Source organism: Procambarus clarkii, chromosome 27, assembly GCF_040958095.1.
Source record: "Procambarus clarkii isolate CNS0578487 chromosome 27, FALCON_Pclarkii_2.0, whole genome shotgun sequence".
Classification (NCBI taxonomy): domain Eukaryota; kingdom Metazoa; phylum Arthropoda; class Malacostraca; order Decapoda; family Cambaridae; genus Procambarus; species Procambarus clarkii.
In genome coordinates, this window is record NC_091176.1 from 40,459,170 (window position 1) to 40,482,626 (window position 23,457).

The 23,457-nt window shown below is 49.8% G+C and overlaps 1 protein-coding gene across 1 annotated transcript; it reads right to left on the reverse strand.

Moving 5' to 3' along the window:
* Positions 1-15,307: 15,307 nt before the first annotated feature.
* Positions 15,308-17,249, reverse strand: LOC123748227 (baculoviral IAP repeat-containing protein 8-like). The gene is made up of 2 exons (XM_069332540.1): positions 17,029-17,249; positions 15,308-16,231 (listed from the first exon to the last, which is right to left on the reverse strand). The coding sequence occupies exons 1-2, from the start codon at positions 17,192-17,194 to the stop codon at positions 15,366-15,368; spliced, it is 1,032 nt and encodes a 343-aa protein (XP_069188641.1). The 5' UTR covers positions 17,195-17,249; the 3' UTR covers positions 15,308-15,365.
* Positions 17,250-23,457: the final 6,208 nt, after the last annotated feature.

Here is a 23,457-nt window from a genome sequence, read left to right on the forward strand (position 1 = left end):
TCACTCCAGGACCCCCCACTCATCTGCCCTTTCCTCATCTGCCATCTGAGGCCAGTGGCACTCACCTCCCCCCCCTACATCTGAGTGCCTCACACACACTTGTATGCCGCTAGCAGGTGTGTGTGTGTGTGTGTGTGTGTGACGTGTGTATGCTGCCCTCACGTCTATGCTTCCCATATGAGTATGCTGCACAGGCACATGTGCAGTCTGCGAGCCTGTGTCACCCACGCTCCTATGCCTCATGACACTCGTGAGGTACACATACACACACACTCATATTTGGCCAACACACTCATGCCGCCCACATACTCATGCCTTCCATGGACTCATAGCACCGCCAAACCCATGAGTGTTCATCAATAAACACTCGGGCGTAATAGACGCATTCCAGCACATATGTACGCCCGCACATACACACTGGGAAGCATACACGAACCTCCCTCTCAGACCACCTCGGTAGTTATCTAAGTATTTGCGATGGTCCGAAAGCATATTACGGTTTCAGTGATAGCCTACTGACAAACAGGGAAATGAACCTTTGTCCTAAATAGAAATTATTCTCAAGTTATACATTTATTGTAATATAAATCCAGACGGGACACCACGAGCGAAGCTCTCGTCATGTAAGTACATTTAGGTAGTTACGCACACACACATATATGTAAACAAAACACATAGCCTGTTATACAGGAATTGTAGGTTTATATCTACAGATGACTGGAAGGAAGAGAGACCACGTGGTTTAAGCTGTATATATGTTGTTGTTGTTGAGTTAGGGGCGACGACGATCGTGGGATCGGATGCGCCCCAGCGTACCCGTGAAGGGTGAATCGCAAAGCCAGAAAAGGCGAAACGCCAAGCCAAAACGCGAAACGAGTGACGCCAAGCACTAGGAACTAATATGCCACACGGCAAAGCTACGCACAAAGGGAGAGGCAGAAGCACATAATAGAACAGGGCAAACAAACAGCCAGAAGGGCACACAGCGTGTCATAGAGCAAATACACAGGAAATCAGAGCACAAACTTGCCCGGGAACTTGGCCCGCGGGAATCTTACATTGAACGCCTCCCAGAGCACCCATTGCCAAGGGTCTCGTCCATCCACCGGGGACGCCATAACATCCGGAACCGGGGCAACAAACACCTGCAAACTGGGGACCCAGATGGTAGTACTCATGAGGCGAGAAGTCGCCACTCGCCCCCACAGGAAGGGAACTTGCCCACCATGAAAGTACTCCGGTCCGTCAGACAGCAGTAACTCGGCAATCTTCGACCAGTGACCCGGTGGCATCACAGACGCCGGCAACACGTCCCCCAGGGCCCCAACGCGCACCCGCACCACAGGGGTACCCGTGGCCCCGGGCACACCACCAGACGACAGCAGGGAACCCGGACGGCGCGCATCCTTCCGTAACGTCACCACCAGGCCACGCCCAGCACCAGAGTCCACACCATCCCTGGCAGCGGGAGCCACCACCCCCCACTGTGGAGAGTCCCCCGGCGGAGAAAGAACCGAAGACACGTCCGAGACACAGGCACCAGCACCGGCAGGCACATGGACCTCCGCCACCACGAACCGCGGAGACATCGACGCATCCGTATCCACACTGTCAACACCCGAAGCCCCACAGTCACTAAAGTCACCAACGTCGGCCCAGGAAGAAGACGAACGCCGGAACGTTTGGGCACCGGCCGGATATCGTCCAAGCCGGTAAATGACCCAGAAACACGGGTACCACGAGCCGAAGGAACCGACGCCAGGACGGCAGCAGCCTCTACCACAGGGGGAACTGGGCCACACACAGCAGGAGGCTCCGCACTCACCCCAGCACCAAGCACATCCGGGACCCGAGTCACGGACACAGGGCCAGGCGCAGCATCAGAAGACGAGGGAGAAGACAGCGACGTCACACAGGGAGCTCCAGGAAGGCCCACGGGAGCAGCTGGGACAGCGACAGGATCAGGCAGACCAACCGACGGTACCTCAAGAACCGGAGGAGGGACGGCAACAACCGGAGGAGGGACGGCAACAACCGGAGGAGGGACGGCAACAACCGGAGGAGGGACGACAACAACCGGAGGAGGGACGACAACAACCGGAGGAACGGCAGGCGCCGCCGGGGAAGCTGCAGCAGCAGACGGGACGCGCACCACCTCATCAACATCACCGGAGACTGCCGCCAGAGGGAGCGGCGGGAAATCCTCGTCGCGGAACAAGTTGACAGGAGCAGCAGGGGCCTCAGAGCACCCGGCAGCCTGATGCCCCAACAGGCCACACCGGAAACAGGTACGAGGCTGCCGGCCATAATACTCCCGGACGTAGTACCCCATAAGCCGGACAGAAGAAGGTATATCCGACCGCAGGCGCATCCCCAACGTGCGAATATTTGTACGCCTCCCAGCATACCGCCCCGAGGAGAGCGTGTTCACCCGCACGCTGACAACAGTACCAAACCCCCCGAAGTAACGCCGGAGGAGGTCATCAGGGAACTCCAGGGGCGCACCATGGACACTGACATAAGTCAGGGCACCACTGCGGTCCGAAATCGCCACAGAGCCGGCATCGTCTGGCAACGGCAACGTACGCCCCCCGTACCGACGGAGGAAGTCCCGGTACTCGTCCTCCCCCACGAACTTAATAACAACCCGATGGGCCGTAACTAGCTCCACACCGTAAACAGCTTCCACCGGGACACGAAGCATGTCACACATCACCATCTCGATGGTCGGATAACCAGCCTTACAAGTGAACTCCAGGCCCACGGAGTTCACACGCTGAACAGGAGGAAGATGGCCCCCCATGTCAGAACTGCCACGTCAACGCAGCCAGGCAGGCAACAAAACTGGTAGGGCAGAGACGCCCACACCACCTGGCGACCAAAACAGTAAACAACTCCAACAGCCACGGAGGGTCGGTAAACGTCCTCGCTCCACGGCTGCTAGCAGTCGACCTAAGCTGTATATATAGAACAGATCCACGAGGCTTCCTCCTCTAACAACAACAACAACAACTGCAATCCGAGCCGTTTCCGACACTATAGGCGTCTGAATCCAAACATGAGAAAATCCACATTCTCATAAGAACACTAAGATATAACCACTATTCAAGAAAGACAACATGATCCTAAAGAAAGGAATAATAACTGCATACCGCTAAATATTATCTATAAAAATTAAGAATAGCGTGTCGAAAATATAAATATTTCGTGAATCCGGTGTAGACGGCTACTTGTCTCACGAACACCGGGGGAGACGACGCTAGCCAGAGGTGTAGACGGCTACTTGTCTCACGAACACCGGGGGAGACGACGCTAGCCAGAGGTGTAGACGGCTACTTGTCTCACGAACACCGGGGGAGACGACGCTAGCCAGAGGTGTAGACGGCTACTTGTCTCACGAACACCGGGGGAGACGACGCTAGCCAGAGGTGTAGACGGCTACTTGTCTCACGAACACCGGAGGAGACGACGCTAGCCAGAGGTGTAGACGGCTACTTGTCTCACGAACACCGGGGGAGACGACGCTAGCCAGAGGTGTAGACGGCTACTTGTCTCACGAACACCGGGGGAGACGACGCTAGCCAGAGGTGTAGACGGCTACTTGTCTCACGAACACCGGGGGAGACGACGCTAGCCAGAGGTGTAGACGGCTACTTGTCTCACGAACACCGGGGGAGACGACGCTAGCCAGAGAGATTGTAAACATTGCCAAGCGAAGACGTCCCTTGTGCTTAAACGGAAGTTTATAAGCCAGAAACTATTAATATTAATTTTGTAACAACTGCTTGTGCCTCGTTATTGTTATTAAGGTGTAGGATTGTTTATAATAATAGAGAAGAGGAGAAGCAGTGACAACAAGAAGCATAAACGCAATGCATCAAGCCTATATTGAAGCCTTCACTGTCGCCACCAGTCCCGTCTCTGTTTACACCACATAAATCCTAATGTTTACACCACATAAATCCTAATGTTTACACCACATAAATCCTAATGTTTACATCACATAAATCCTAATGTTTACACCACATAAATCCTAATGTTTACACCACATAAATCCTAATGTTTACACCACATAAATCCTAATGTTTACACCACATAAATCCTAATGTGTACACCACATAAATCCTAAAGTTTACACCACATAAATCCTAATGTTTACACCACATAAATCCTAATGTGTACACCACATAAATCCTAAAGTTTACACCACATAAATCCTAATGTTTACACCACATAAATCCTAATGTGTACACCACATAAATCCTAATGTTTACACCACATAAATCCTAATGTTTACTCCACAAAAATCCTAATGTGTACACCACATAAATCCTAATGTGTACACCACATAAATCCTAATGTTTACACCACATAAATCTTAAATAGTCACAGTTTAGCTTTTTGGAATCCTATTTAATTCTTACCAAAAACACTAACCCCCTAAAAAACAATGAAAGTAGTTAAGACGAGGGCTGTCGAGCCCAAAGTAATCAAAATATAAAATTTAAGCTATTTAAATTTGTATATATATATATATATATATATTATATATATATATATATATATATATATATATATATATATATATATATATATATATATATATATATATATATATACTTAGTGATAAATAAGCTAGGCCGAAGCTTATAATAAAAGTGGCAGTACCTAATTACGGCACACATTTGTATTATTATCAAAGAGTGCTAATGCGAGGTTACATTCCAGGCTGGTGAATGCTGTGCATATCAGCCGCTGCAACTAACCCATTATAACTCCTCTAGAAAGAAGCCTGGTACTCGACACGCCGGGCCTGGCTTCATCAACTACAACAGTTAAGACTCGACCAATTATTGTATTGTTATTTTGTAATTTTTGTATTGGTTTAATTTTTTTATATCGAGGGTAAATACCACATTAATTTTGGTCGTTTGGGTTGAAAACCAAAACTCCAGGATAATATATATATATATATATATATATATATATATATATATATATATATATATATATATATATATATATATATATTATTAAATATGACCGAAAAAGTAAGATTAATAATTCTAACACGAATTTTCTCAATCTTTCGTACATTTCTTTTCACTGTTGGAGGTAAATCAAAAATCAATTCTCCAAAATTCATTTTTATTTCTAGTCTGACGCGACACGAGCGCGTTTCGTAAAACTTATTACATTTTCAAAGACTTTAGTTTACAAATACACAACTGAATAGAACTTACGCATCTCCGATTTTATATCTACATTTTAGTGAGGTGGATGGGGTGAGGTGGCATTAATAGGGTATTAATTTCATCAACACAAGACAGAACACGAAACAATGGGTATTGAATAGAAGTGTTTGTAGAAAGCCTATTGGTCCATATTTCTTGATGCTTCTATATTGGAGCGGAGTCTTGAGGTGGGTAGAATATAGTTGTGCATTAATTGGCTGTTGATTGCTGGTGTTGACTTCTTGATGTGTAGTGCCTCGCAAACGTCAAGCCGCCTGCTATCGCTGTATCTATCGATGATTTCTGTGTTGTTTACTAGGATTTCTCTGGCAATGGTTTGGTTGTGGGAAGAGATTATATGTTCCTTAATGGAGCCCTGTTGCTTATGCATCGTTAAACGCCTAGAAAGAGATGTTGTTGTCTTGCCTATATACTGGGTTTTTTGGAGCTTACAGTCCCCAAGAGGGCATTTGAAGGCATAGACGACGTTAGTCTCTTTTAAAGCGTTCTGTTTTGTGTCTGGAGAGTTTCTCTTGAGTAGGCTGGCCGTTTTTCTGGTTTTATAGTAAATCATCAGTTGTATCCTCTGATTTTTGTCTGTAGGGATAACGTTTCTATTAACAATATCTTTCAGGACCCTTTCCTCCGTTTTATGAGCTGTGGAAAAGAAGTTCCTGTAAAATAGTCTAATAGGGGGTATAGGTGTTGTGTTAGTTGTCTCTTCAGAGGTTGCATGGCGTTTCACTTTCCTTCTTATGATGTCTTCGACGAAACCATTGGAGAAGCCGTTGTTGACTAGGACCTGCCTTACCCTATACAGTTCTTCGTCGACTTGCTTCCATTCTGAGCTGTGGCTGAGAGCACGGTCGACATATGCGTTAACAACACTCCTCTTGTACCTGTCTGGGAAGTCGCTGTTGGCACTTAGGCACATTCCTATGTTCGTTTCCTTAGTGTAGACTGCAGTGTGGAAACCTCCGCTCTTTTCCATGACTGTTACATCTAGAAAGGGCAGCTTCCCATCCTTTTCCATCTCGTAAGTGAAACGCAGCACGGAACTCTGCTCAAATGCCTCCTTCAGCTCCTGCAGATGTCTGACATCAGGTACCTGTGTAAAAATGTCGTCAACATACCTGCAGTATATGGCCGGTTTCAAGTTCATGTCGACTAAGACTTTTCGCTCGATGGTACCCATGTAGAAGTTTGCAAACCGGACACATAGGGGAGAACCCATGGCGACCCCATCTACTTGCTTATACATGTGCCCATCCGGGCTCTAGAAGGGTGCCTCTTTAGTACAAGCTTGGAGTAGTTTCCTCAGAATATTTTCTGGTATGTCAAGAGGAGTACAGGCTGTCACGATACACTCTGTCGGCTATCATTCCGATTGTCTCGTCCACAGGTACGTTGGTAAACAGCGATTCTACTGTACGTTGGGGCGCCGGGCAAGGAGTGTCACAGTGGGCGCCGGGCAAGGAGTGTCACAGTGGGCGCCGGGCTGGGTGTGTCACAGTGGGCGCCGGGCAGGGTGTGTCACAGTGGGCGCCGGGCAGGGTGTGTCACAGTGGGCGCCGGGCTGGGAGTGCCATAGTGGGCGCCGGGCTGGGAGTGTCACAGTGGGCCCCGGGCCGGGTGTGTCACAGTGGGCGCCGAGCCGGGAGTGTCACAGTGGGCGCCGGGCTGGGTGTGTAACAGTGGACGCCGGGCAGGGTGAGTCACAGTGGGCGCCGAGCCGGGAGTGTCACAGTGGGCGCCGGGCTGGGTGTGTCACAGTGGGCGCAGGGCAGGGAGTGTCACAGTGGGCGCCGAGCCGATAGTGTCACAGTGGGCGCCGGGCAAGGAGTGTCACAGTGGGCGCCGGGCAAGGAGTGTCACAGTGGGCGCCGGGCTGGGTGTGTCACAGTGGGCGCCGTGCAGGGTTTGTCACAGTGGGCGCCGGGCTGGGTGTGTCACAGTGGGCGCCGGGCTGGGTGTGTCACAGTGGGCGCCGGGCTGGGTGTGTCACAGTGGGCGCCGGCCTGGGTGTGTCACAGTGGGCGCCGGACAGGGAGTGTCACAGTGGGCGCCGGGCTGGGAGTGTCACAGTGGGCGCCGGGCTGGGTGTGTCACAGTGGGCGCCGGGCTGGGTGTGTCACAGTGGGCGCCGGGCTGGGAGTGTCACAGTGGGCGCCGGGCTGGGTGTGTCACAGTGGGCGCCGGGCTGGGTGTGTCACAGTGGGCGCCGGGCTGGGAGTGTCACAGTGGGCGCCGGGCTGGGAGTGTCACAGTGGGCGCCGGGCTGGGTGTGTCACAGTGGGCGCCGGGCTGGGAGTGTCACAGTGGGCGCCGGGCAGGGAATGTCACAGTGGGCGCCGGGCTGGGTGTGTCACAGTGGGCGCCGGGCTGGGAGTGTCACAGTGGGCGCCGGGCTGGGAGTGTCACAGTGGGCGCCGGGCTGGGTGTGTCACAGTGGGCGCCGGGCTGGGTGTGTCACAGTGGGCGCCGGGCAGGGTGTGTCACAGTGGGCGCCGGGCTGGGTGTGTCAGAGTGGGCGCCGGGCAGGGTGTGTCACAGTGGGCGCCGGGCTTGGTGTGTCACAGTGGGCGCCGGGCAGGGTGTGTCACAGTGGGCGCCGGGCTGGGTGTGTCACAGTGGGCGCCGGGCTGGGAGTGTCACAGTGGGCGCCGGGCTGGGAGTGTCACAGTGGGCGCCGGGCTGGGAGTGTCACAGTGGGCGCCGGGCTGGGAGTGTCACAGTGGGCGCCGGGCTGGGAGTGTCACAGTGGGCGCCGGGCTGGGAGTGTCACAGTGGGCGCCGGGCTGGGAGTCACAGTGGGCGTCGGGCTGGGTGTGTCACAGTGGGCGCCGGGCTGGGTGTGTCACAGTGGGCGCCGGGCTGAGTGTGTCACAGTGGGCGCCGGGCTGGGTGTATCACAGTGGGCGCCGGGCCGGGAGTGTCACAGTGGGCGCCGGGCTGGGACTGTCACAGTGGGCGCCGGGCTGGGAGTGTCACAGTGGGCGCCGGGCTGGGAGTGTCACAGTGGGCGCCGGGCTGGGAGTGTCACAGTGGGTGCCGGGCTGGGAGTGTCACAGTGGGCGCCGGGCTGGGAGTGTCACAGTGGGCGCCGGGCTGGGTGTGTCACAGTGGGCGCCGGCCAGAGAGTGTCACAGTGGGCGCCGGCCAGAGAGTGTCACAGTGGGCGCCGGGCTGGGAGTGTCACAGTGGGCGCCGGGCCGGGAGTGTCACAGTGGGCGCCGGGCTGGGAGTGTCACAGTGGGCGCCGGCAAGAGAGTGTCACAGTGGGCGCCGGCCAGAGAGTGTCACAGTGGGCTCCGGGCTGGGTGTGTCACAGTGGGCGCCGGGCAAGGAGTGTCACAGTGGGCGCCGGGCTGGGTGTGTCACAGTGGGCGCCGGGCAAGGAGTATCACAGTGGGCGCCGGCTGGGTGTGTCACAGTGGGCGTAGGGCTGGGTGTGTCACAGTTGGCGCCGGGCTGGGTGTGTCACAGTGGGCGCCGGGCAAGGAGTGTCACAGTGGGCGCCGGGCTGGGTGTGTCACAGTGGGCGTAGGGCCGGGTGTGTCACAGATGGCGCCGGGCTGGGAGTGTCACAGTGGGCGCCGGGCTGGGTGTGTCACAGTGGGCGCCGGGCTGGGTGTGTCACAGTGGGCGCCGGGCTGGGTGTGTCACAGTGGGCGCCGGGCTGGGAGTGTCACAGTGGGCGCCGGGCTGGGTGTGTCACAGTGGGCGTAGAGCTGGGTGTGTCACAGTGGGCGCCGGGCAGGGTGTGTCACAGTGGGCGCCGGGCTGGGTGTGTCACAGTGGGCGCCGGGCTGGGTGTGTCACAGTGGGCGCAGGGCTGGGTGTGTCACAGTGGGCGCAGGGCTGGGTGTGTCACAGTGGGCGCCGGGCAGGGAGTGTCACAGTGGGCGCCGGGCAAGGAGTGTCACAGTGGGCGTCGGGCTGGGTGTGTCACAGTGGGCGCCGGGCTGGGTGTGTCACAGTGGGCGCCGGGCTGGGTGTGTCACAGTGGGCGCCGGGCTGGGTGTGTCACAGTGGGCGCCGGGCTGGGTGTGTCACAGTGGGGGCCGGGCAGGGAATGTCACAGTGGGCGCTGGGCTGGGTGTGTCACAGTGGGCGCCGGGCTGGGAGTGTCACAGTGGGCGCCGGGCTGGGAGTGTCACAGTGGGCGCCGGGCTGGGTGTGTCACAGTGGGCGCCGGGCTGGGTGTGTCACAGTGGGCGCCGGGCAGGGTGTGTCACAGTGGGCGCCGGGCTGGGTGTGTCGCAGTGGGCGCCGGGCAGGGTGTGTCACAGTGGGCGCCGGGCTGGGTGTGTCACAGTGGGCGCCGAGCTGGGTGTGTCAAAGTGGGCCGTGGCCGGGTGTGTCACAGTGGGCGCCGGGCAGGGTGTGTCACAGTGTGCGCCGGGCTTGGTGTGTCACAGTGGGCGCCGGGCAGGGTGTGTCACAGTGGGCGCCGGGCTGGGTGTGTCACAGTGGGCGCCGGGCTGGGAGTGTCACAGTGGGCGCCGGGCTGGGTGTGTCACAGTGGGCGCCGGGCTGGGAGTGTCACAGTGGGCGCCGGGCTGGGTGTGTCACAGTGGGCGCCGGGCTGGGAGTGTCACAGTGGGCGCTGGGCCGGGAGTGTCACAGTGGGCGCCGGGCTGGGTGTGTCACAGTGAGCGCCGGCCAGAGAGTGTCACAGTGGGCGCCGGGCTGGGTGTGTCACAGTGGGCGCCGAGCTGGGTGTGTCAAAGTGGGCCGTGGCCGGGTGTGTCACAGTGGGCGCCGGGCAGGGTGTGTCACAGTGGGCGCCGGGCTTGGTGTGTCACAGTGGGCGCCGGGCAGGGTGTGTCACAGTGGGCGCCGGGCTGGGTGTGTCACAGTGGGCGCCGGGCTGGGAGTGTCACAGTGGGCGCCGGGCTGGGTGTGTCACAGTGGGCGCCGGGCTGGGAGTGTCACAGTGGGCGCCGGGCTGGGAGTCACAGTGGGCGTCGGGCTGGGTGTGTCAAAGTGGGCGCCGGGCTGGGTGTGTCACAGTGGGCGCCGGGCTGGGTGTGTCACAGTGGGCGCCGGGCTGGTTGTATCACAGTGGGCGCCGGGCCGGGAGTGTCACAGTGGGCGCCGGGCTGGGAGTGTCACAGTGGGCGTCGGGCTGGGAGTGTCACAGTGGGCGCCGGGCTGGGAGTGTCACAGTGGGCGCCGGGCTGGGAGTGTCACAATGGGTGCCGGGCTGGGAGTGTCACAGTGGGCGCCGGGCTGGGAGTGTCACAGTGGGCGCCGGGCTGGGTGTGTCACAGTGGGCGCCGGCCAGAGAGTGTCACAGTGGGCGCCGGCCAGAGAGTGTCACAGTGGGCGCCGGGCTGGGAGTGTCACAGTGGGCGCCGGGCCGGGAGTGTCACAGTGGGCGCCGGGCTGGGAATGTCACAGTGGGCGCCGGCCAGAGAGTGTCACAGTGGGCGCCGGCCAGAGAGTGTCACAGAGGGCTCCGTGCTGGGTGTGTCACAGTGGGCGCCGGGCAAGGAGTGTCACAGTGGGCGCCGGGCTGGGTGTGTCACAGTGGGCGCCGGGCAAGGAGTATCACAGTGGGCGCCGGGCTGGGTGTGTCACAGTGGGCGTAGGGCTGGGTGTGTCACAGTTGGCGCCGGACTGGGTGTGTCACAGTGGGCGCCGGGCAAGGAGTGTCACAGTGGGCGCCGGGCTGGGTGTGTCACAGTGGGCGTAGGGCCGGGTGTGTCACAGTGGGCGCCGGGCTGGGAGTGTCACAGTAGGCGCCGGGCTGGGTGTGTCACAGTGGGCGCCGGGCTGGGTGTGTCACAGTGGGCGCCGGGCCGGGTGTGTCACAGTGGGCGCTGGGCTGGGAGTGTCACAGTGGGCGCCGGGCCGGGTGTGTCACAGTGGGCGCCGGGCTGGGTGTGTCACAGTGGGCGCCGGGCTGGGTGTGTCACAGTGGGCGCCGGGCTGGGTGTGTCACAGTGGGCGCCGGGCTGGGTGTGTCACAGTGGGCGCCGGGCTGGGAGTGTCACAGTGGGCGCCGGGCTGGGTGTGTCACAGTGGGCGCCGGGCTGGGTGTGTCACAGTGGGCACCGGGCCGGGTGTGTCACAGTGGGCGCCGGGCTGTGAGTGTCACAGTGGGCGCCGGGCTGGGTGTGTCACAGTGGGCGCCGGGCTGGGAGTGCCATAGTGGGCGCCGGGCTGGGAGTGTCACAGTGGGCGCCGGGCCGGGTGTGTCACAGTGGGCGCCGAGCCGGGAGTGTCACAGTGGGCGCCGGGCTGGGTGTGTCACAGTGGGCGCCGGGCAAGGAGTGTCACAGTGGGCGCCGGGCAGGGAGTGTTACAGTGGGCGCCGAGCCGGGTGTGTCACAGTGGGCGCCGGGCTGGGAGTGTCACAGTGGGCGCCGGGTTGGGTGTGTCACAGTGAGCGCCGGGCTGGGTGTGTCACAGTGGGCGCCGGGCTGGGAGTGTCACAGTGGGCCGTGGCCGGGTGTGTCACAGTGGGCCGTGGCCGGGTGTGTCACAGTGGGCCGTGGCCGGGTGTGTCACAGTGGGCCGTGGCCGGGTGTGTCACAGTGGGCCGTGGCCGGGTGTGTCACAGTGGGCCGTGGCCGGGTGTGTCACAGTGGGCGCCGGGCTGGGAGTGTCACAGTGGGCGCCGGGCTGGGAGTGTCACAGTGGGCGCCGGGCTGGGTGTGTCAAAGTGGGCGCCGGGCTGGGAGTGTCACAGTGGGCGCTGGGCCGGGAGTGTCACAGTGGGCGCCGGGCTGGGTGTGTCACAGTGAGCGCCGGCCAGAGAGTGTCACAGTGGGCGCCGGGCTGGGTGTGTCACAGTGGGCGCCGAGCTGGGTGTGTCAAAGTGGGCCGTGGCCGGGTGTGTCACAGTGGGCGCCGGGCTGAGTGTGTCACAGTGGGCGCCGGGCTGGGAGTGTCACAGTGGGCGCCGGGCTGGGTGTGTCACAGTGGGCGCCGGGCCGGGTGTGTCACAGTGGGCGCCGAGCTGGGTGTGTCACAGTGGGCGCCGAGCTGGGTGTGTCACAGTGGGCGCCGAGCTGGGTGTGTCACAGTGGGCGCCGGGCTGGGAGTGTCACAGTGGGCGCCGGGCCGGGTGTGTCACAGTGGGCGCCGGGCCGGGTGTGTCACAGTGGGCGCCGGGCTGGGTGTGTCACAGTGGGCGCCGGGCTGGGTGTGTCACAGTGGGCGCCAGGCTGGGAGTGTCACAGTGGGCGCCGGGCCGGGTGTGTCACAGTGGGCGCCAGTAGTGAATAAGGAGACAGATTGAGGTAAAAAAATTTCAGAAACGGTTGGGCACTTCCATGCCGACTTGACCCTGTCGGGCCAGATCGTCCATCCCTCTTGTTTTAGGTGGTTAGGTTAGGGCACAGTCAGCGCGCTCCTGGCTGGCTGGCGGTGGTGGGGTGGTGGTACCCCCTGGGGTCCCAGGGGGACCACCACCCATGGTGTACCTGAGGAACTGGTGCCCTATCCTAACCTGTTTTTTTTACTTTTTGTCGCCTTGCTTTAAGATGAGTCTAGGGCCTCAAGAAGGGGGCTCTACTTATGAGAGGTGCCGAGGATGAATGTTCAATAGTTGGAAACCAAACAATACACTGGTGAAAGGCATATAAGCGTTTTTGGAGTATTTTAATGGCATGAGCAAAAATGCACGATTTGTCCCGGGGGTGTTACGAGAGTACTAAGGTATCAATTTGGGGGCCCTTACTTTTGAATGGATCAGAGGGTGAATGTTCAATAGATTCAAACCAAGAAACGCAGTTGAAAGCGAATATAGAAGTTTTTGGAGTACTTTAATGAGGCTATGACTGAATAGTATAGGGAGTCCTTGGGCACAGCTCCATTTTCTGTAATGGTCAGAGGTGGATAACCCCAGTGGGGGTCAAGCATACAAGGGGGGCTCAAGATTCCTTACAAAGACCAAGTTTGGATATATATGTGTAGTAAGCCTTATCTTGAATTTGCATGATACTGTGGGGTACATTGACATGAAGGGCGAGTCATAGAACAGGATCTGCATGTGAGATGGGTCATATTGGGGTTTTAAAGAAGTTAAGATAGCTTTAAAGAGTCCTGTGTGCTTGATAGTGGGGAAATGTTCAGTCAATAATTCTCGTGTTTTGAATCTGAATGAGGGGTCCTAGTTTGCGTTCTAGTCGTAAAATGAGTTCCTTAGTATATTTGCTATGGAAAATGAGCTTTCAGTACTCTATATAATTTGAAATGAGGTCAAGAAAGACGTGTTTATGTGCGAGAAGAGTCAGGTTGGAAACTGTTTATTCCAGTCATCCTCCCTTGGCTTTGCTCCGTTTTCTGTAGCTAAAGTAAAGATTCCATTTTCTGTGGTATTCAGTTGAATACTGGTGAAAAAGGCATACTTGCATTTGTATGGTTCTAACCTGTTTATAGATTTTATAGATATATTTTTCGGGCCTCAAATTAGATTTTAATATGAAAAATAGCATCAAATGTATGTCTATCTTTTGTAATAAACGTTACAAGCATTAACAATACCTGTGATATTTCATAGAATACGAAGAGAAGTTTAAATAGTGGGGCCTCAGCCATATTGTGTTGGGTTTGACACTCCAAACATTAATTTGACACTTGTAAATATACTATAAAGGAAAGTAGTTGAGTGGTTTAAGCAATTTAATACGTACTGGGAATCTGTTCGTATTCTGTATTAAATTTCATTTTTTAACATCATAATAGTTTTCAGCTGTTGTGGTGGGGGCCCAATAACTTCATATAGTGCAACGACTGGCGCTATCTGTACTTAGTCCCCCCTAAACTTAAAACTGTTGCACAATCTTACTTAAACACATTGCTAAACTCTTATACACAAACAAAAACTCAATTTTTAACTTACACAAATAAACCCAGGGCTTTCACATTCGCGCAAAATACTTAGTCCCCCCTAAACTTGAACACTCACAATCTTACGGTGCTTAATTTCCAAAGCCTTCCAAACCTGCACTGGGTCCTGCCCAGCTGACTGCGGCTGGATGGATTACAATTGAGCCAAAAACAGTTGGTCAGGGCGAGATACGGCCTCATTTTTAGAGACATTTACTATAGCAAAAGCTTGAACGTCGAGAACTGAATGCGGGCCTGCACGAGAGTTGTTCTTGGCACTCAAATGTTTAGAGATTAAAATACATAGAATCTGCAAGAGCCCACCCTAAGTCGCTCACGCGGCCAATAGACATGTTTTTCGCCCAAATGTATTTATTTAAAATAATACGTCAGATAGAAAGAGTTTCGCATTGCTATTATATTTACCTTATAAAGCCTCTTTATAAAAATGATATGCCACTGCGTATTATGATTGTTTGATAATAAATATTGCATAAATACTTACACGATTTCATAAACAAAAAAAAACTTTTAATGAGCCATGATTGGAAGGCTTTATCATTACTGTAAATACAAACTTTTAAAACTAACTAAAAATATATGTCTCATAGAGGAAGATTTATTCTTCAGGATATATATTATTTATTAATTAAAAGTGTCATTCTGTATAAAAAATGAAAGTTGCCAATATTTTCAAAACTCTGGCCACTAATTTTTTATAAAGGTTTTCCAAGGGAGTAAATCTTGCTTCCTCTCTTTCTCCCAAATGTTTCCTCATTTGCACAGGAGCAGAGCAACCTTCGTGCGGGCCCTGGTTCAGTTCCCCAACGTCCGAGCTAATGGACATTACAAATTTCACTAAATGATTCATTATCTTAGCAGCCTCTCTAATTATAAAGTTGTTAATCTTTTTTATAACCTTTGAGTGCTAGTTCTCAAAAGGTTCTTTACCTCAGAAAGAGAGAGAGAGAGAGATTCTATTTTTGTCCATATTCGAGCGGAATATTGAGCAACCTTCGTGCAGGACCCGGTTCAGTTCCCCAACACCCGAGCTATTGCACATAGCAAATTTCTCTAAATGAGGCAGTATCTCGCCCCCACCCCCTGGATCAATGATTTTAGGGCAGTAAATAAGCAATTGCAATCTAATCCCCCCCCCCAAAAAAAAATACTGTTCATGAAAATGTGAGCTTATTTATACTAATTTATGAATATAAAAAAACAACTCGACATTTGTACAATTTTTATTTACATAAATAAATTAGTCTCTATGCCTTTTTTGTCTTCTTAGGAAATAATCGGTCGAAGGACATGCGAAATGGTGCATCTGCAAATGGGGCAGTTTCTCATAGATACAAGACAATTACTGCATGTTACCATATGTCTGCAGGGCAGCAGTACGACACTCAACGCATTGTTAAAGCACACCTTACACAAAATATCAGCAGTCCAAGACGTTGGCGTAGATGTGTTCATCACAGTTTCAACATGGGATGTCGCATCAAAGTCTGTGGCCTCTTCGCCAGTTTCAACATCCATTTCATTAGCGACTATAGTCATCTCTTCCGCCTCTGTTTCAACAGGAGAAGGCAAAGCCCGCAAACCAAGATTAGTGCTCATGAACCCGCTCATTGATCCAACAACGTCGACATCCATTTCATTAGCTGTGGCGACTATATCCATGTCAGAGGGCGCGGATTGCCATTCCAGATTCGCAGGCTCTACCCTACCTTCCACATCCTCATGATGAATTCCCCTTAAACCCATTTCGGCTTTAGTGCTCTCTTGCATATACCACAACATTAATTCTATACATCTGGCCTCTGTAACAAACGGTAATAAATCTTTGGTGCTTTTGAGATATAGCCTTAAGGCAGGTCTCACACAGACATCAGGAAATCCAAAATGTTCAATTAATGCTGGGAAAAAACCCAAACCTTCCATCAGACCAGTTAAAAGATGTTCATCTATGGGTTTTATAGTTCGACGCTGCGAAGATTCTCTAGCATTCTTAATGAACTGTGCATCCTTTTTAATGTTGACAAAGGTGCACTCAGGATACCATTGCGCGTGCAGTGTCCAAGGGTCGTCAGCGGGTTCCCAATTACGAAAACCATTCCCACAGAAAAAGCAGCGCATGTGGTCACTTAGGCCTGTAAATTTAAGAAAAAAAATATTCCCATTCATTATTATTATTATAGCTCACATCCGGCAATGTTGTAATACAAAAACACACACACACGCGCACACACACACACACACACACACACACACACACTTCCCGGGACCAAAGAGCCAGAGCTCCACCCCCGCAAGCACAATTGGGGGAGTAAACACACTTTTTTTTCAGATATATACAAGAGTTGTTACATTCGCAACCCGTTCTCGCAAATTCGTAAAGTCAATATTGACTTATTAACTACGTGCATAGGTGATATACTAAACATAATAGATACCCTTAAAAAGATTCATAGAAAACACCGACCTTACCTAACCTTGTTAGTATCTTAAGATAAGCATCTTATTGCTTTGTAATTACAATTATTACTTAACCTATACCTATTATAGGTTAGGTAATAATTGTAATTACGAAGCAATAAGATGCTTATCTTAACATACTAAGTAGGTAAGGTCCGTGTTTTCTATGAGTCTTTTTAAGGGTATCTATTATGTTAAGTATGTCACCTATGCACATATTTAATAAGTCAATATTGACTTATTAAATTTGCGAGAACGGGTTGCAACATTCTTGTACGGCCTAGCATTTCGGGCAGGTCCCTAGAATACAATCCCCACCTCGAAGAATCGTTTTTTACAACCAAGTACCCATTTTACTGTTGAGTTAAACAGAGGCTACAGTTAAGGATTTGCGCCCAGTAAATCCTCCCCGGCCAGGAGGATACACACGCACACACTAAAAATAACAAAAACTCCAACAATATTTGTTTACCACAGAAGAAAAATCCTGATTCTGCCAATTCGTGAGATGTTTGCTTGACACAACCAGTCCAGCTGAGGTCGAATGTTTCCAAACGCTGTTTGTATGTTGCCAAGCCTGGATATCTAGGTTTAGCGTATGGAATTACCCCCAGAACCTGCAAATCATCTCCAGTCATTTTAGTTTCTTCCTCGCGGGGTGGGGTCTCTAAAAAAAACAAAGATGCTCCATCACATATATGCATAAGACACAGGTTCTAAGTCAATTCTTTCAAAAACAAAAAAAAAATAAAGAAAAATTATTTGAAAAGACTTCCTGCGTTTATACTTATTTTTTTTTGTCCTCCCTCCACATCGCCAATACTAATTATTCACAGATAAACTAGTAAATTATATTTATACAATATACTCACGATCAGATGTTGCTATATTCTTTGGTTCGAATAGGGGTGAAAAGAAATCCAGCCCATATTCGAATGCCAGTTTGGTGATTTCCAAAGGAACGTTATTGTCCTTTTCGCCTCTTATGAAGGAACAATTTGGCGACACTTTCGCATGCCTACTACGGGGCGTATCGCCCTCAATCCAAGCATGCACAACTTTACAACAAAAGGCGCAGGAACAATGATCCGCAACTCTCAGATAATAAAATCCCTCATTCACCAGGTCTTGGGGGTTTAGCCACTCGACAAGCCAATTTATAAAGGTGTCTAAACGCATTTGGGCACATTTAAGACTGTCCCTGGAGTAAAACGTTTTAGTACGGGAAGGTTCCATTGTGTACTGGTGCGACACTGGCGAATGGAGGCAAGATCCTAGGCTATATATTGCCCGTCCTTTCCCTCCCCGAAATAAGTGTCAAAGATCGCTACATATGTGCTAGTTTCTTTTTTTTTTTTTGGTTTGGCAATTCTAGCCACCGCTACTCTTTTTTTTTATGGCATAATTATGAGGAAACGGGGAAAGGAAAAAATGACTCGCAAATGTGCTAAATCATGTTGCATAATGCAGTGAATTAAAAAAAAAAAGATGGCAGTTGGTAGTCTAGGAAAGGTGACCAAGTACTTATTTTTTGTGATAATTATCGAGAAATGTCATTAACTACATAAGGTATCCCTAATGTCAATAAGTTATCACAAACCTTCCAATAATGATGTGGCCTCCATGACTTTATATATATTTCATTAAGGGAATATGGTCTGACTATGGTTTTTTCATTGGGGGGGGGGGGGAACATTAAAAAAAAAAATTGTAACATGTCGCACTGTGTTTGACCTTTTCTGCTTCTGAAAAAAAAGGTTGCCAGTGTTTGGGTATTAAGCTGACGTATATTGATATTTTATGGCAAGATATTTTGAGATACATATTGCGCTATTTGAGGTGGTTTTTTTTTTATACTAATTAAGTCAGTGAAAAAAAAATGTTCCTATGGGCTTCTTGTTGGTCGAGGTCCTTATAATAATAATATAAATATTTGCTCAGTACGTGGTAACTTTTACACGCACTAGCAGGGATGGAGATATAAGGGCGCAAAGCCCCCACGACGAATATTCGCAGGGTCGACACAGGGCGGTTGACTAGGCTTTATCCAAAACATAAGGGAAAGTAAAAAAAAAAAAGAAAAATGGAGACGTGGCTGGAAACGCACACCGGATATTTAACCGATGAAGAATTTTGCAATAATGAAACTTGCATTGTGTATCCTGTAAACTGCATATCTTGCGTCCCGTACGGGATGGCGAAGGACATATCAGTGAAATACAAACACGCAAGCGCCTATGGTGAACGCAGGCCTTTGTATAATCTCAAGAGATGTGTTCCCCATGATCGCCCAATTCCCGGTTCAATTCATGTCTCCAATCGTCGAGCTGAAAATCTCCCCTGCATTATTGCTGCTGCAGTGCAATATGGTATAGGGGCGCCTGTAGAGAACAATGAGATCGCCAAGTCGCATATAGAAAAATCCAAAGATCGTGATATGCTCACCGGATTAAAAGAAGATACAACGCAAAATCGCCTCATCTATTTCAAAAAGGCTATAGAAGCCATAACGAGATTCATCAAGTCTTCTCCGGAAATCGCACGAGTTGTATTACCTGTGGGTATTGGTCGCACCTGTGTTCAAAGAGATGAAGTTTGGGAGGAAACATATCTTCCAATTATCGAAGATCTGTATGAAAACTTAAAACATTACGATGTTAATGTTATATTGGTGCGTAATGACCAGAGCTCCAAGAAAAAAAAAAATGTCCCTGGCAACTCTACGATGCGCAGTTGTCCCCCGCGCCGGCGTGAAAAGTGTATATAGACCCCCTTCCGAGTCACTACCTCACAAGCCAGCACTATGGAGCTCCCCTCCCTGATTGGCGACTTTGCCTCTTTGCCCATCTATAACAACGCGATTGTCTGCTCTATGATTTGGATGCAACAAGCGTGCAGTTGAGCGAAATGGTGCACACTTTATGGGAACGATACCCCTATGCTCGATTGCATCGGAAAAACCTGCCGTACAAAAATCGTGCTGTTAGAACTGATAGAGATATCCCCGGCCTCATATTTGTTGGCGAAGCACCCGAATTCTGCAATAGGATGGATGACGACCCCTATGAAAGTTATGCTGTTTTACCGCACCTTATTGGATTAATCACCCAGTTTACCAACGGTCCAGCGACGCCATCTTCTTACAAAAAGCCCAGGTACGAAGCATGGAGTTTGGATGAGCATTTTTATGACGGCCTGAAAAATGATACCGAATACCAAAGATGGCGTTGGTTTGACAAAGCTCTGCGAAAAGCCATTGAACATATTCTTCAGAGAAGCCGAAGAGGACAAGTGGGAAGGATTATTTTCCCATATGGGTTGGGCAAGGCTTGCGGGCAGTATCTCACAAGTGGCGAACGCAACATATGGGAGACTAAATATTTCCCTGTGATGTGCAAATTAGCTCAGAAACTGCAAGAACGTGGTATAGACACTTTAATGATATGTCCTGTAAATAATGACACGCCAACTCGCTCTCCAACCCATGGCATCTTTAGACACAAGATTCCACGTATGGCCATTCCACCTGTTTCTACGAATGATAAAGACTCTGTTTCTACTGTCGGACCTGCCGCTGACGTGAGAGAAGACGGGTCAGCTGTCGTGGAAGATGATCCATCTACCGGCGCCATGTCTGTTACTGTAGGTGATGAAGTGCTCACTATTGTGGAAGACGACGACAATGAAGACAAAGAGAAAATGGAAATGGAATATAATGAAGATGAGATTAGAAAAGCTGTAGAATCTATATTGTAATATTTCATACAAATTAAACCACAAAAAAAGAAATGTTAACCTGTATTTTTATTTACTTTTCCTAATTTCTCTACACACACACACACACACACACACACACATTTATTTCTCTGTACAAAAAGAAAAACTATGAATTACATATTATAAAAGCCTCTAACAACTCTATGTGACAAGGTGTATATAAGACGAAGGTTATGTTAAAAAACCTTTATAATCGCTTCGAGATGTGTTCCAACTACATGCGAGCCAAATTACGGAGACTCAAAGATTCTATTATTGAAGTGGATTTCCCCAACGATGATATATTTAAACCCGGGGACTGTATTGTCTATGATCTTCCTGCCCTACACCAGTTTTCTAATGGTTACTCCCAACAGCTGTGGGAAAAATATCCTTATGGGGTGGTTGAAAAGAAAATATGTCCTGAAACGCTTTGTGCCGTAGTTACGGATCATGACACTCCAGGAAATATAATCCTCTCCCCGCCACCAGAACCTAATGTGCAGCCTTATCTCTTAGCCCTCATATGTCAATATAGTGTAGGTGCGTCTATTGAAAATAATGACTAACCAATTTCATATTAAGCACAGTAAAGATATTGATTTAGTAGCGAGATTGCGGAGAGATACAACTATCAACAGACGATGGTGTTTTAAAAAGGCCGCGAGTCGCATTATGAGCGAAGCCAAGAGTAATAATTCTATCAAACGGATAGTTATGCCATTTGGTATAGGCTGCAATTCTGGGGTGGGTTGGTCTAGAGCAGGTGAAGAAGAAGAATGGCTGGCATCTTACTGCCCTACACTGGCTCATTTGGCCCATGTAATGAAAAAATGCAAAAAAGAATTTGTGCTGGTGCGTCCTAAACAAGATGGAGCAGGGAAAGGTCAAGTACCGCCACAAGTACTGAAAAGACCATCGAGTAAAAGGAGGAACCTTAGATCTTATTACACTAACGACAAATAATAACAAAGTGCTTGTTTTTTTTTGTATATGTACTCATAATAAAATAAAAAATTGTATAAATGTCAAGTTTTTTTTTTTATCTGTTAAAGTAGTTTTTAAAAATAAGAGAGAGACCTCATCAGTTATTCACCCCCATGACAAGTACTCTAGCAAATACTACCTGTCATTTTTTTTTTTAACATATTTCATCTTCAAGGGGAGTGTGCAATAATAATAATAATAATGATACATGATTTTTTTTTATTTAGGTAAAAAACACACATATATATATATACAAACAAAATAATGTTCTGGTTGAACAGAGTCTGGGTTGGGGGACAAAGTCTCGGGATTTGGGGATAACCCCCCCCCCATCAGGCCACCCGCACATTGTTCCTGTAGTATGTCCCCTTTGCATCATTAGTTCCTAAGAGTTATCTTGTGGGTGGAGCTTTATCTAGATCTGCCTTAATGACTGGATGCAAATTTTCCCTCCAATAAACCTCATCCTCTGGCGCAATTTCCTCAGCTTCGGAGGTGGAACAATAATCCCCATAATCCCCAAAGAAAATTTCTCTAAATGCATTCTGCGCTCGAACTTTGTCATGATAAATAAACCAGTTTTCACGCTGTTTAAAATCAATCCCCGCAAACTGTTTTTCTATTTCACCTTGGGCTTGCACCCACTCGATAAAGTTGGGTATTCCATTATACGCCACATTAATCAAGCCTATTCCTATTTTGACAGGTAGTCTTATTTCTGTTTCGTCACAAAAACCGCCATATACGGTCTCAACGGCGCTAATTTTTTTTGTTTTCTGTCTTTGAACATGTGAGTCTTCTAAATCTGCGCCTTCATACTGCTTTTCAATTGCCGCCAAAGCCTTGACGCGTGCGATGAACTTGGGCAATTCCTCATACTCCACGACGCAATGACCTCGTGAAATAAATACCAGGGGCGATTCCCTGCATTGCATCTTCCTCTTTTCCTCAACATCTACAGCCTGATGGCTGAGCTCTGATAAAAGATATAACAGAAAAAATTATTTGCATACGCCCATAGAGAGAGAAAAAAATCGTTGAACTTTATTGGATTTCTTTTAGATTTAACTTTTAACTACTTGGAACGAATTATCAATGAGGCACAAACCATGACAAGTCCTGTAAAGTATTAGGGTTTATGCATACCATTTATAGTCTCCATCACAGCTTGGTCGTATGATCTCTCACTGAGAACCCCACACCCACCCCAGCCAGATATAGGCCGAGACCTCCTGAACTTGCTGCCAGGGGTCGCCAGTTTATTTTTTTTGTTTTTTATCTATAAGTTGGAATAAATAAGCTCGTATTTCCTTGAACGTTTTTTGACAAAATTCTTGATGTGGGAAACAAATACTCAAATGTGTGAGGGAATGAAAATGCGCGAAGAGGCCATAATGGTCCTAAGAACACACATTCTTTCCACAGTCACTGATAAGTCGCCGGCTGGATGGATTGCAATTGCTTATTTACTGCCCTAAAATCATTGATCCGGGAGGTGGGGGCGAGATACTGCCTCATTTAGAGAAATTTGCTATGTGCAATAGCTCGGATGTTGGGGAACTGAACCGGGTCCTGCACGAAGGTTGCTCAATATTCCGCTCGAATATGGACAAAAATAGAATCTCTCTCTCTCTCTCTTTCTGAGGTAAAGAACCTTTTGAGAACTAGCACTCAAAGGTTATAAAAAAGATTAACAACTTTATAATTAGAGAGGCTGCTAAGATAATGAATCATTTAGTGAAATTTGTAATGTCCAATATCTCGGACGTTGGGGAACTGAACCAGGGCCCGCACGAAGGTTGCTCTGCTCCTGTGCAAATGAGGAAACATTTGGGAGAAAGAGAGGAAGCAAGATTTACTCCCTTGGAAAACCTTTATAAAAAATTAGTGGCCAGAGTTTTGAAAATATTGGCAACTTTCATTTTTTATACAGAATGACACTTTAAATTAATAAATAATATATATCCTGAAGAATAAATCTTCCTCTATGAGACATATATTTTTAGTTAGTTTTAAAAGTTTATATTTACAGTAATGATAAAGCCTTCCAATCATGGCTCATTAAAAGTTTTTTTTTGTTTATGAAATCGTGTAAGTATTTATGCAATATTTATTATCAAACAATCATAATACGCAGTGGCATATCATTTTTATAAAG

Bases quoted from the DNA above. Each gene is read 5' to 3' on its own strand.
- LOC123748227 (XM_069332540.1), bottom strand. From the start codon at position 17,194: ATGACTGGAGATGATTTGCAGGTTCTGGGGGTAATTCCATACGCTAAA. The intron at 16,232-17,028 runs GTAAACAAATAT...TTAAATTTACAG, and splicing joins ATCAGGATTTTTCTTCTGTG to GCCTAAGTGACCACATGCGC.